This window comes from Nicotiana tomentosiformis, chromosome 6, assembly GCF_000390325.3.
Source record: "Nicotiana tomentosiformis chromosome 6, ASM39032v3, whole genome shotgun sequence".
In the NCBI taxonomy this organism is placed as follows: Eukaryota; Viridiplantae; Streptophyta; class Magnoliopsida; order Solanales; family Solanaceae; genus Nicotiana; species Nicotiana tomentosiformis.
Window position 1 is genome coordinate 146595497 of NC_090817.1, and position 15265 is coordinate 146610761.

Sequence of the window (15265 nt, forward strand, 5' to 3'; positions counted from 1 at the left end):
GGGTTGTCCGCCTGCAGCAAGCCTTATAGACTTTATTATTATACGGATCGGGATTGCCCGCCTGCAGTAGGCCATATCGTCTTTATATCACGCTTGGGCTAAAGGAGCCCCTCCGGAGTCTGTACTCACCCCCAGTGAGTGCAGTTGATATACATATATCTGGGATGGATCTTCCCTGGGCATGGATCTTGCCCGAAGTATTTATATTGTGGATCTTTCCTGGGTATGGATCTTGCCCAAAGCATTTATATTGAGGGATGGATCTTCCCCTGGGCATGGATCTCGCCCGAAGCATTTATATTGAGGGATGAATTTTCTCTAGACATGGATCTTTTTTGTATCATTTACATTGGGGAATAAATTATCCCATGGCTGGATTGACCTTATACGGTACTGAGTGACTGACTGTCAGTGGATGTATATATATATACGTGATGGAATATCCTTGGGCTGGATTGGCCATAAACAGTACCGAGTGACCAAATGATTTGTGACCAGTATTACATGAGGCTTTTCACTGAGATGACATATTCCTCATATCATGCAGTATTGATCGATTTCACTTGTACTAAGTTTAACTATTGAACTTGAAAGCATGCCTACATTTCTGTATCATTATTTATACTGGAATGTACCTTTGGAGCTCGTCACTACTTTCAGCCCAGAGGTTAGTCTTATTACTTATTGAGTTGGTTTTACTCATATTATACTCTGCATCTCGTGTGCAGATCCAGGTGCTTTCGGACACGGCGACTGTTAGATCTCACAGTATTATCAGTTGGAGACTATCAAGGTAGATGCCTGGAGTCCGCTTACCTTGACTCGCTTTCTTTCAGTTATTGTATTATTCTATACTTTCAGACAATGTTTTGTCAGTCAGACTTTGTATTCATATTAGATGCTCATGTACTCAGTGGCACTGGATTTTGGGAGTGTTTATATCTGTATTTATGAGTTTTCTTCCGCTGAATTTAAATAGTATGTTTTCAAACTTCAAAGATATGGTGGTTTATTCAGATTGTCGGCTTGCCTAGTATTGAGATAGGCGTCATCACGACAGTTGTGATTTTGAATCGTGACAACAACACTATCATCCCATTCTCCACCAACAAGCCCAAGCAATCCTTCTGGAACCAAACTACCCTTGGCAATTTAACTACAAAATCAGCATATATGCTACAACTCCAGATCACCAACCAACTGCCATCACCCACTCATGTCACTTGCTCTTGGATTTGGCATTTCAAATGCCTGAACAAATACAAATTCTTCTTGTAGCTACTTCTGCACTACAAACTCCCTACTAGAGACTCATGTACTAGAGAATAATAATTCAATCACACTTCTGTCAATTCTGCCCAAATAATGTAGAAGACATAAACCACATATTCTTTAGATGCAAGCATTCATGCCATTTATGGCCTTTATTCAACTTACGCCTACCCCAACCTCACAACCTTGCCAACCGGATAAAGGAGCACTCTTCAAAAAACAATACCATCCAAACACCAAATGCCTCATTCAAAGCACCATACTCTACCGTAATACCATTCATCCTCTGGAATATTTGGATTAATAGAAATTCAAATCTCTTTAACAAAATCCCAGTCCTTACGTGCAGCAAAAAACTCATGCTTCAAGTAGCATAATACCTCTCACTCACTCAGACAACAACATCCCCAAAACTAAGGCTGCAAATCACAGTAAGATGGTTACCACCACCAACTAGCCAATATAAGCTCAACGTGGATGATGCTTATGATCCAACTCACCAAACCAGTGGTACTAAGGGAATAATTATAGACCATAGCGGCACATGGATAGTGGGCTTTGCGCAAAAAGCGACTGCAAATTCTGCAATACATGCAGAGATGCTAGCACTACTTGCTGGACTGGAACTATCTTTCACAAAAAATCTCTTCCCAATTATAGTGAAAACAGAGGTATTATGTAATTTATTTAAGATTGAACAATCGTGATTCTCATATCTCCTTAATGATTGCAGTTTTCTTCTTGATGTTATTGGATCGAAGTTTATAAACTACATTTACAGAGAAGGCAACTATGTGGTTGACGGTCTAGCAAAGTATGGATGCACCATGCAATCAACAACGATGGAGAAAGACAACATAATCTACTGGAAAACTCCACCGGACTTTGTTTTACATGCTTTCAATAAAGACAGATTGGGGACAATCGTTATGAGATCTATCCCTATGTTATGTAATAACAATAACTAGACTTTATTTAGTGCTTTAATATAAATTATTCCTTTCTTTAGCAAAAAAAAATGTCAAAGAGGATGGGTTCAATTAAATTTGCTCCTAATTTAAGATTATAGATCCGACTCTACGTGTACATGTGCAATACTAGCATCAGTATTTGTCACAAGGCATGGCTAATTTGGACATCATGCTATTTGAATCTTCTTTTATGCAGTTTCGTTACATATAGTCAATGAGCACAAAAAGAATTATAATGTATGTCATTATGCAAGATCGGTAAAATTGAGGATTATGCCATAGTTCAGCGATAAAACTGTTATCTTATAATCTCTTTCAATTTGTTGGAACCTTTTCCGAATACGAAGGTCAGATTGATTAATTTTTGGAGTGAATTTGGACATAGATTCTTTAAGTTTTTGAAATAAAATTTATATATTTATTAGAAATTTCATAAACAAGTATATATAAGTTACAATAGTTAATAATTTAAAATATCTAAAAATTACTCACAAAAAAAATAATCAAAGAAAATTTTATTTCACTCCGACAAATAGTAAAAGATTTATTCATTTTCAAAGAAGGGGGTACTTTTCAGGTGCAAAATTCGATTCTTATTAGAACTTTTTTTTTCCCTCTAGCGAGCCCTTATGGGGAGGGGAAAGAAAGTGTTTAAACATTTTTTTAAAGAAATATTTTAAAAGGATAATTATTTTTTGGTACTTGGTAGAGGGCGCAACTACCTTGCTCTAAGTGGTGTCTCGTGGCACCGCTAGGTTAAATTGTTTTTATTATATATGTATATATAGATTATAAGTATTATAAAAATATTGGGTACAAATATAAAAAATAACACGACGTGTCACTATTATAATTTATTTGTTTGTAGCAACTAGCAATTATGTTACCTCATAGATTTTAAGACTCATGCATCCAAAAAACAAAAATATGGATTTCATGACTCATTCGTCATTTCTTTTTATTTCCTTAAAGCCAACACGTCTTTAGGTTTAAGACAAATTATAAAGTTGAGTGACTTCCATTTTCTGCTTTATTCTCCGTTAGACAAATTCAATTTATAGGTTCCTCCGTAAAACCCAAGCAGTCAATGGTCAGAGCTCTTCTACCAAAAGAAAACTTGCCAAAGAACAAAGAATTGATTTTTGTAGATGTCACAAATTAAAGAGCTAGTTTAGTTTCAGTTTTCATGTGTATAAATAGACATACTTGCTCACTTATAATATTATTATTCACAATATCTTTTCAATCTCTCTCATCATATCCTTAGTTTAGTACAATTGTGAAACAACATTAACATGAGACTTATAATAACACCTTTTCTCCTTCTCCTTGTTCTTTCAATGATTGAAACAAATGAAGCTATAAGAATTCTTGATGAAACTCACCTTTTATTACCATCTTTGCAAATCCGTCCCCCAGTTAAGACTCCATCACCCAATCTAGGAACTGGTGCCAGTGTTAATATGGCAGCCAGAGTCACTGAAAAAAACTTTGTTGGTCGTAAAAAAGCTACAAAAACTCTTGATGAAACTAGTCATCTTTTACTACCATCTTTGCAAACCCGTCCCCCAGTTAAGACTCCATCACCCAATCCAGGAACCGGTGCCAGTGTTAATATGGCAGTCAGGGTCACTGAAAGGAACTTTGTTGGTCGTAAAAAAGTTATAAAAACTCTTGATGAAACTAGTTATCTTTTACTACCATCTTTGCAAAACCGTCCCCCAGTTAACACTCCATCACCCAATCCAGGAACCGGTGCCAGTGTTAATATGGTAGCGAGAGTCACTGAAAGAAACTTTGTTGGTCGTAAAAAAGCTACAAAAACTCTTGATGAAACTAGTCATCTTTTACTACCATCTTTGCAAACTCATCCCCCAATTAATACTCCATCACCCAATCCAGGAACTGGTGCCAGTGTTAATATGGCAGCCAGAGTCACTGAAAGGAACTTTGTTGGTCGTAAAGAAGCTACAAAAACTCTTGATGAAACTAGTCATCTTCTATTACCATCTTTGCAAACCCGTCCCCCAGTTAAGACTCCAACACCCAATGCAGGAACCGGCGCTAGGGTCAATATGGCAAGCAAGTTCACTGAAAGAAACTTTATTGGTCGCGAAGAAGTTACTTTTGCTCTTCCTCTTCCTTCTACTGTAAACGTTTGACAAGAAGAACTCTTTATTTGTAACAATATTCAATTAATTCATATACTTAACATAGAATAAACCAGTTAAGACTTTAAATTTAGTGCTACTGTACTCTCACATTAATTATAGATGTGGATTCAATTACAGTTTCTTGGTATATATATGGTGTTTAAAGAGAACATTGTTGATCAATTGTCTTTGTTTTATAATACATGGAATATATTGACATGATAAAGCGCCTTTCTTCTGTGCAATGCCACTGCTGCATAATTTTCAGATGATATTTTCTAAACTCTAAAAAATATTATGCAAATTTACAAGCTAGATATTTATGCTCATACACAAATCCAACGCGTGAAAAACAATGTTTAATTTGCATGTGTTGACGATATAACTAGTGCTCCTAATTAATTTTGAGCCATGATCAAACTTTTCTTTTGAGTATAATTGGAACCTAATGAACTGGACGTACTATTTCCTAAATCCTAATAACTTTCTGTGAATGGTTTTTTTATACATAGAGAGGCTGTATGTAAGGGGTGAATTCAGCTATAACATTTCTGCAATTATAAAAAGATAACTGTACACTCTTTGTTCAAGAGTGAAATTTCTAGATCTTCCATATGTCAAGACTGCAAATAGTTTATAGAATCCATGTTTAGAATTACATGCAGTACACAGAAGATTGTTTTTATGTCAATATTTTTTTTTATTATGTTCTGATACTTAGCATCCTATCACAAGACTAAGATCAAGCTATCCAATTGAGATGAAGAAAAAAAACATATCTCCTTGATTAGTGACTAGAAATTAAGAGAAAGAAAGGGGAAAATCTTTATTTTATAAAAAAATCTAATTAATAGAGAATTACGTCGACCCTTATATATCTTTTCCTTATCAGTATCATCGTTTTTTGCTATATTTATCTTATTCTTCGATTTTATGACTATGGTTGTTGTTTCAGGTTAGCTTTACTATTTTTTTGATGCCAGTACCTTTATGTTCTACAGTTTTTTTTTTATCATAGTTAGCTTTTTTACTCTTCTAATTTTCAAACATGTTAAGTGTTAACGCTTTTAATGAGCCGAGAGTCTATCAGAAACAGTCTCTCTATACTGCAAAGGCATAAGGTCTCCGTACACCCCACTCTCCTCATACCCCATTTGTGAGATCACATTGGGTATATTGTTGTTTGTTGATGTAGAGAATTATTTCGACATTTGAATGAAAATTGGAGAATATTGTTCTTAAAATTAAATATAGAGATTACAGTAAGTCAATAACACATATCCACGTTGCCCCTAAAAGCCAAACCGGGTAAGGAAAATGAAAATCTAGTGGAAATTGGACCCTGTAGTTTTAGAAAGTAAGGAAGCAACTGCACCATTTGAATTATGGGTTTAAGTTATGCGCAATGTCGCCGTAAAATATATTTACGAAATGAAGTTACTTATAAGATAATTATAGATAAGTTTTTATGATAAACATCAGTAATGATAACATGATAAATTTGGTAACAGCCTAACAGGCATGTTATCGCAAATTAAACTTCACTGAAAGTGTAAAAATAATATTTTTAGTGTCAGTAATAAGAATGAATGATCGAGTGCATAAAATAATTTTCACTCATACTCTTCCTTTTCCGTGTTTCTTGTTCTGACTTTCTTGTTTATTTGAATCACCAAATTAGCGCGTATTTTGTGGTTAAATCCTGATCAGTCGCTTCAGTTTTTCTCCTCCTCTCACATATATGAGTACATGACCCATTCAATTTTTTCTTTGTATACGCCAGAACAGTCAATAGTCAAAATTCTTTTAAAAAAAGTTCCAAGTCCTAGTAACATGTACAACGTTATCTCGGGTATAAACAGTTTGTTACGAAGCCCCCTCATTTTCTTAACGGAAAAGGGCCGAAAATGTCCTTAAGGGCAGTGGCTTCTGTGAACCGATAGGATAACGAATGACATATATAAGTAGGGGTGTCAATAGATATTCGAAAACTGACTAAACCGATCGGACCGTACCGCACCGAACCGATTTTTAGGTTTCTAAGTGATTCTCCATTAGACAAATTCAACTCCTAAGTTCCTCTGTATGCTCAAAGCAGTCAATGGTCAGAGGCATTCCACCAAAAAGAAAACTGTGCTGAAAGAACAAAGACTTGATTTTTTGTACAAGTCACAAAAAAACTTGTTTAGTTCAGATTTCATGTGGTATAAATACACATACTTGTTCACAATGACTCATCAATCTTTCTAAATATCCTTATTTTAATACATTCAACTGTGCAAAAAACATTAACATGACACTTGTTGAAATCAGCAGTAATAGAATAATGAAACCACTCCTCTTTCTTGTTCTTCTAGTTCTTTCAAGGATTGAAACAAATGAAGCTACAAGAACTCTTGATGACACTAGTCGTCTTCTATTACTATCTCTACAAAACCGTCCTCCAGTTAAGACTCCATCACCCAATCCAGGAACCGGTGCCAGTGTCAATATGACAACCACATTCACTGAAAGGAACTTTGTTGGTCGTAAAGAAGCTACAAGAACTCTTGATGAAACTAGTCATCTTCTATTACCATCTTTTCAAACTCGCCCCCCCATTAAGACTCCATCACCCAATCCAGGAACCGGTGCCAGTGTCAATATAGCAAGCAGAATCACCAAAAGGGACTTTGTTGGTCGTAAAGAAGCTGCAAGAACTCTTGATGAAAGTAGCCATCTTCTATTACCATCTTTGCAAACCCGTCCCCCAGTTAAGACTCCATCTCCCAATCCAAAAACTGGTGCCAGTGTCAATATGGCAACCAGAGCCACTGAAAGGAACTTTGTTGGTCGTAAAGAAGCTACAAGAACTCTAGATGAAACTAGTCATCTTCTACTACCATCTTTGCAAACCCGTCCCCCAGTTAAGACTCCATCACCCAATCCAGGAACTGGTGCCAGTGTCAATATGGCAGTCAGAGTCACTGAAAGAAACTTTATTGGTCGTAAAGAAGCTACAAGAACTCTTGATGAAACTAGTCATCTTCTACTATCATCTTTGCAAACCCATCCCCCAGTTAAGACTCCATCACCCAATCCAGGAACCGGTGCCAGTGTTAATATGGCAGCCAGAGTCACTGAAAGAAACTTTGTTGGTCGTAAAAAAGCTACAAAAACTCTTGATGAAACTAGTCATCTTGTACTACCATCTTTGCAAACCCGTCCCCCAGTTAAGACTCCATCACCCAATCCAGGAACTGGTGCCAGTGTTAATATGGCAGTCAGGGTCACTGAAAGGAACTTTGTTGGTCGTAAAAAAGTTACAAAAACTCTTGATGAAACTAGTCATCTTTTACTACCATCTTTGCAAACCCGTCCCCAATTTAAGACTCCATCACCCAATCCAGGAACCGGTGTCAGTGTTAATATGGCAGCCAGGGTCACTGAAAGGAACTTTGTTGGTCGTAAAGAAGCTACAAGAACTCTTGATAAAACTAGTCATCTTCTATTATCATCTTTGCAAACTCATCCCCCAGTTAAGACTCCATCACCCAATCCAGGAACCGGTGCAAGTGTCAATACGGCAACCAGAGTTGCTGAAAGAAACTTTGTTGGCCGTAAAGAAGTTGCTTTTGTGCCTCCTCTTCCTCCTCCTACTAATGCATCCCCTCAGAATAATGTCCTTTGTGACGTGTTCGCGGCTAAGTCCCAGAAATAAGCTTATCAAAAGCTACTATGAACATCTGACAACAAGAACTCCTTATGGGTAATAGTATTCAATTAATTTATACATTTAACAAAGAATAAATAAGACTTACAGGCTAATGTGTTGTGAGAGTCTTCCACACAATAGGTGTGGGTTCAATTCTTTCTGTTGTTTCATTTTTGTTGTACATGTTACCGTACACCATAATTTATGTATGGCAATGTGGCACAGGCCACATCATGCCAGCACAGCTTGTTGGTACAGTGGATAAAAAGAACAATGTTGAGCAATTGTCTTTGTTTTATGATATTTGGAATTTATTGACGTGATAATGCGCCTATAAATTTTTCTGTCAATGCCAGTGCTGCATTATTTTCAGATGTCATCCTCAAAAAGGCAATCTGAACACTAGTTTGAGGAAAGTCCACAATTTAGTTTTGGCATATTGAACGAAAAGCATAAGGATTGCAGCTCTTAAGGGATTGAACACTAGATACTCCAATGCATGGGAAATGGTGTACTAGAAAAGATTACTTATGGTTGATATTCTACAACTGTACAACACCTGGTCAAGCAAAAAAATGGTTTCTGGTTTTAGGAAGGGAACAACCACTTGATGCAGCATCTTCACAGTAAAGATGTATGTGAAGCCTTGGATTAGCAAGAATACAGGAACTACAAAGCACAATTGGTTAGAATGGACTGATTCCAGATTCATTCCCTCAATTAGTAAAGGAGCAAGAAAATATTACCTACAAACTAACAAGCTAAACATTGAAGCTCATACACCAATCATCGATGAAAGTATAATAATCTGAACACTCTGATACTAATCACCAGTTAACAAGAAATTTACTTGCATTAACGACAAACATACACAGCATGAGTGACATCGTCTTGAAACACCTGAATCAGTCGGAAAGAGCAGCTGCTAGTATGTCCTTCAAATTCTCATCGCAGATATGATTCTCATCAAATTAAACATATATAATTATGTAGTCTGCAAAATATAATGCAAACTTACGAGCTAGATATTGATGCTCATACATGACAAATCGTGGAAAGGACAACATCTGACCACTCTGATATGGATTACCAGTTCCTTAATGAGAAACAGCTTGTATTATACTACAAACAACGTACATATTATAACTAACCTTATTTTTTAAACACCTAAATCATTTGGATAGAGCAGCTGTCAGCTTTTCCTTCAAATTCTCAGCAGCACCACCAGGAGCTCGTATAGAGAATGTGTGGACGATTTCACTGTTTTCTGTTAATGAGACATTGGATTCTTGTGCCACTATTTGATGTTCTTGAAATGTCTTCAGAACTCTAGAAACAGGGTGAGCATTCAAAGGGCAGCCTACTCTCACAACTGCATCATCTTGTCTTTGATGAAAATCAATTTCCAGGGGAGCCTGCTGCTTTTGCTTGTCGTTTACCATCTCCTTCTCAGCATCTAAAACCCTAATTCTAGCCTGAAGATCCGTTATATATGCAATTGCATCTCCAAGCAGTGATGCTTTATCCATCTTTGAGATATTTGGAACAACTGCTCTTAAAGCGTAAAACCTCTGGTTAAGCTTCTCGCGCCTCTGCCTCTCTGCTTCAACATGATTCAATGCTTCTTCTCTCCCATTGGCCGGCTTTCTGCCTCTCTTTCTTGGTTTCCGTTCATCTAATTCAAGTTTCCCTTCACCTTCATCGCTTCGATACCCATTCGATGAGTTTCCATAAACTTGAGAACTACCTAGCGCTGCTTGTACTTCGTAAGCATCTGAAGCAAAACTCAGATCTTCTTCCACCTTTGGAGAAAAATTTATGCTGATGGGACCCGACTTAGAACCACCGAGACTGAGTTCCCGCCCAAATATCTTTGGAATTGCTTTAGGCTGTGGAGGATTAGATACCACCACCGATGTTTTCACCATCTGAATCAAATTCTGATCTTCTGCAATTGACTTTAGAGAACCTAGCTCCACGACCCCTGATTTCAGCGGAACAAATACTAGTGTCTCAAATCCAGCCAATTTTGCTAGATAAGATCTTGATTGGAAATGTTCTAAGCAACCTTTTACTTCAGAAACCCATATCGATCTAGCAGAATTAAATGATTGAGAAGGACTAGAAGGCTTCTCAAAAGGGAAGACGTAATACATTGACGTGAGATAAAACACCTCCACGTCCGAGACAGAATCCAACTTGGCAGCAATATTATCATCTTCTGACCCTCCAAAGCAAGTGTGAATCTTTTGAAGAACAAGTTTTTTCTTGTTTCCATCCATCATTTTCTGATGCTCGGAATCATTCCCGCCTTCACTCTGTCCCATCTTTGCTTCTCGACAATGTCCATCACCCCATATCAAAGCTGATTTCCCCGATTTTGACTTTGCAACTTGCCAATAGATTGCATAAGTCCAATCAGACCCCTCGACAATCTTGCAAAGCGATTGCTGCACGCCCAAATCCCCTCTTGACGAAGTAAATTCCGTGAGCATGTTATTCGAAGCTGACCAAGTGAAAAATTCTATTGCTTCTCTACCTAATACCCCTTCCATAATAACCCTTTCCTCTTCCTTCATAAAATGTTTCTCCCCCATATTTAAACCACTCAAAAATCCCCAATTCCACACAATAGAATTATCCTTAAAAATTGATTCCTTAATTCAAATCCAAAGCCTACACCAACCCAAATATTGATGGAATACTATGACAAAGCACTCCGAGAATCATGAAATACCTCTGGCAAACCCTAGAAAAAATCCGTTCTCAAAAAGTTCAAATTTTTAACCCTAAACATACCACAAATTCAAGAATTAGAATATCAGACCCACAAAGTGAAAAGCAGATACTAATTCTCGAACAAAAGGGTACTTTTATTAGCAAAGAGAAAAACAGAAAATCCTTCAAAAATGGGAACTTTAGTAGTGAAGTAGCAAGATTCACCTCACCAATTACAATTCTGAGAAAAAACCCTATATTTGAAGGTGGTTTATATAAGTTTTTGTACAAAATAAATAACAAAAGGCCAGAAATGGGGAATATAAAGGAAAATAAGTTGAAGAAACAAAGTTGGATATGGAAGTAAGAGTTACCTGAAGCTGAAATGAAGATGGTGAAAGGTGCATGTATATGAAAGGAGAAAGATTTGCTCGTTTTTCATGTGGACTTCAACAGACGCTTCTGTAGAATTTAGATCTGAATCACAAGAACTATCAAGTATTATTATTATTATAAAGTTTCTTTTTAATTAGTTTAGATAGTGTGCTCGAGTTTGAGTACTGCGTATGAAAAAAATTCTTTACAGGTACCGTAAATTTAGATATACCAAAACAGGATGGAAATCAAAATATAAAAGTAGATAGTGTGATTATTTTATTTTTTGGGTGGATTACGTGGACCTTTTCTTTAATCTAACAAGTTTTTTGTTTCAATTTTAATTTAATAAGTAACAAGATTAAGCAGTTCTCTTTTGAACGGTTTAAAAATATTGGTGAAATTATATTTCTGGTGCTTAATTTTTAAGATCTAATGAATTTTTGTCATTCTTTTTTTGAATTAGTGCACAAACGGTGTTAGTTTTTCTTTTTGTTTCTCATTCAGTGTTCGTATTTATTTTTTATCTCCATTAATTTGGATTTGTTGAAAATTTATTAGAGAAAAAGTACTATCTACTAAAAAAAAACTTTATTCTTAAGACTCAGCACCAGAAAATGTTAAGAATAAAAATATATTATTCATCCACCACAATTCTTAGTGTAATGACGTTAATCTTTGAATTGATCAAATTAATTTATACTGGCTGTTTGATTGGCTTATAACGGCGTTAGTCTTTTTAGGACTCAAAATATGTTTTTTACTTATTTATTCCTAATAAATTTGTGAACAACAATATTGTTTATCCTCAAAATCGAATAACAATTGAATTTGTTAGTGGTTATAAGGACATGTGGATTAACTTAATACAAAGCGGTAAATTAGATTACAATTAAAATAAATAGCGATAAAATAACTGCAAACCACAGGAATTGGATGATTTCGACTTAAGAATGCACGCCACCCTTGAGTTGAATACACTTTTATTGACAGAAAAATATCAAAGAGTAAGAACTTGGAGAATGTATTACTTATCGGTATATGTTACCATATTCCTAATGAATTGTCAAGTCCCCTTTATATATTAGGGGAAATCTACCTTTCAAGGTATTATTTTATTGTTCTATAAAAGGCAAAAGTCCTTGATTTGCTGACCGTTGGTTCACTTTTTTGAGCCATTCCGTAATTTCTACCATAATAATTGGTTAATAGCGAGAATTACGGACCCCTGTCGGATGAGTTGGCAAAGCTTTCTTCGAGGCCATTGAAAACAGGATCGGTTACGCCTTCGGTAAACTCGAGGGCAAATCTGATGGTTTTGATGGCTAACTTTGACAATGCTTTGGGTTCGATCATAATCACCATGTGCCGATCTTGGCCGATGGTGTTAGACGTCAGATCGATCTTCGAGCTCGACTTCACCCGATCACAGATATTTCGACCATGGCCTAATCAGGGAGTTCGAAAGCTCGATCGAATATAGAGCTCGATTTTACCCGTATACAGATAGTCCTCTCGTTCTTCGGAGAGTAGATGATGAGGAACGACATGAGCCTCGGATTCTTACTTCAATATATCATGACGCAAATGATAAAAATATGACGTCAAAATCCCTTTGTTTTTTTGGAGAGTAATTGATGAGAAATGATACGAGCTTCCGATTCTCATTCCGATAAATTATGATGACGAATTCATGACGTAAGTGACAAGAATAGTTGAAATGTTCCGTCGGCCCAGTCTCCAAAGCATTAAATGTGTGTCAGTTAATGGTCGACCACTTCGGGATGTGAACCGCCGTTTGAGAAAACTATAAATATCCTTTAATCCATTTATTAGAACTTTTATATTCAAACTCTTCTCTTGTGTTTTAAGAAAGCTTCATCACCTTCATCTTTTGGTTTTCTAGCTTAGCCTCAAAACTTCTTCTCTTCTAGTTCTTTGAAAATTTACATAAGTTATCTGTTAAGCTCGCCTCCTCTTTTACCAACACTTTCTTTTCTCCATTGTTTATAAGAAATGGCAAAGACTTCAAAATCAGTTCCTAAAAAAGAAACCCATTCTTTCTCGAAACCATCTGAAATTATTTCGCCTGCTGCTACTCAGGAACCTTAAACTATTAATTGAGACAAAATAGAACATGGACTTGTTACGCATTAAATGTATGGTGCCCAATTCCTCATAATTCTATATATCCATCCTATATATCCATCCTACCAAATTTTATGCCATCCGTGCCGAAACATTCCCTGCAACATTTAGGGCTTCTGTTTTATCTCAAACCTCTTTTGGCTTTTGCTCACAAATACTCAATCAATCACAACAAATCTTACATCAAAACACATATGCAACCGCCAAACGTATTCCAAATTGGTTCAAGATTCCTTCCAATTCAGTAATAGTAACGATCAGAATTTGAATATATTTGTTTGTCTTCGCTATTATCAAGTTCAGTATGATGATCTCTTCCCTCCGTTCCGGGTTTCGTTAACCCGGAACGGCCTTAGCTTTTTAATTCGGGCAATGCCAAATAAGCTTCATGCCCTCGAGTGTTATTAACTCGGAATGGCCTTAGTTTTTTAATTCGGACAACGCCAAATAAGTTTCATGCCCTCGAGTGTTATTAACTCGGAACTGCCTTAGCCTTTTAATTCGGGCAACGCCAAATAAGCTTCATGCCCTCGAATGTTATTAACTCGGAACGGCCTTAGCCTTTTAATTCGGGCAATGCCAAATAAGCTTCTTGCCCTCGAGTGTTATTAATTCGGAACAGCCTTAGCCTTTTAATTCGGGCGATGGCTAAGTGGCAGTCCTCGAGTGAGAGTGAATGTTCGAACTCGGATTAAGGTGGCCATTGGGTTCGATAGCTTTAGGAAATTCCTTGAAAGATATAAGAAATATTTTAAAGGACAAGATGTTTATGTGCAAGGAAGAATCTTCTTTTTTATTCTTGTGCACAATAGTTGTATATGTATACATGTTTTGTGCCAGAGCTCGAGCGGTCTGTGTGGGCACGGTCCATTTGACCGTTTGGCCCTTACAATAAATCCTATTGATCAAGACCCTTCAATCACGAAGTTTCTTTCCTTGTTAAAGTCGATATCTGAGGGTATTGCCCCGAGTGTTCAGGGCTTACTGAAGAGTGGCCTCGAATGCTGTTGTGATTATTGTCACTGGTTTGTAGCCGGCCTTCAATTCTAAGTTAGCACGATTTACTTGTTGCCTCGTTAAAAACCTTACCGGAAAACCTATTTGGGACAAAGCCAGTTCAAGGAAAAGAGTGCAAGCGTGCTTTCAGACCTAGGATCTCGTATCATCCCTTGTTGGTCACCTACAAGTGTTAGTTTGAAATGTAAAATAAAAGAAAGAACAGTGTCGTACCTTAGCACTAATATCGCTTTAAGTGAGTTATATTCTAGTTGCTCGGCAATTGCTCGCCGTTTATTGTTCCGAGCTTGTAGGATCATTTTTTGATGATCTCGATAATTTAGTACGGTCCTTCCTAGTTTGGCCCCAATTTTTCTTCGTTCGGGTTTCGGGTGTTCAGTGTAACTTTTCTTAGCACCAAGTCCCTGGTATTGAAGTAACGAAGGTTGGCCCTTCGATTATAATATCTCTCGATCCGCTGTTTTTGTGTGGCCAACCAGACAAGGGAGGCTTCGCGCCTTTTATCTAATAGCTCGAGGCTCGTACTCATAGCCTCGTCGTTCAATTCTTTTGTTGCATATCGAAATCTGATGGTCGGTTCTCCGACCTCGACCGGTATTAAAGCTTCGGTGCCATACACCAAAGAAAATGGGGTGGCCCCGGTACTGGATTTTGAGGTTGTACGGTATGCCCATAAGACCTCGGGCAGTATCTCTTTCCATCTTCCTTTGGCGTCGGTCAACCTCTTTTTGAGGTTTTGGATTATGGTTTTATTGGTGAATTCTACTTGTCCGTTCCCACTAGGGTGGTAGGGAATGGATAAGATCCTTTTGATCTTATGGTCTTCGAGAAACTTGCTTACTTTGCTGGCGATAAATTATTTCCCGTTGTCACACACGATCTCGGCTGGTATTCCGAGCCGACATATGATGTGGTCC

General features: G+C 37.1%; 1 protein-coding gene across 2 annotated transcripts; it reads right to left on the reverse strand.

The window, feature by feature from the left end:
• Positions 1-9023: 9023 nt before the first annotated feature.
• On the reverse strand, positions 9024-11320 carry LOC104120939 (transcription factor MTB3). Of its 2 annotated transcripts, none has more exons than XM_009632817.4 (2): positions 11183-11320; positions 9024-10839 (listed from the first exon to the last, which is right to left on the reverse strand). In XM_009632817.4, exon 2 carries the CDS (start codon positions 10685-10687, stop codon positions 9263-9265), a length of 1425 nt encoding a protein of 474 aa, XP_009631112.1. In that variant the 5' UTR covers positions 10688-10839; positions 11183-11320; the 3' UTR covers positions 9024-9262. The 2 variants fall into 2 exon arrangements, with proteins under 2 accessions (XP_009631112.1, XP_009631111.1); XM_009632816.4 differs by having other exon boundaries at positions 9024-10879; positions 11183-11303.
• Positions 11321-15265: the final 3945 nt, after the last annotated feature.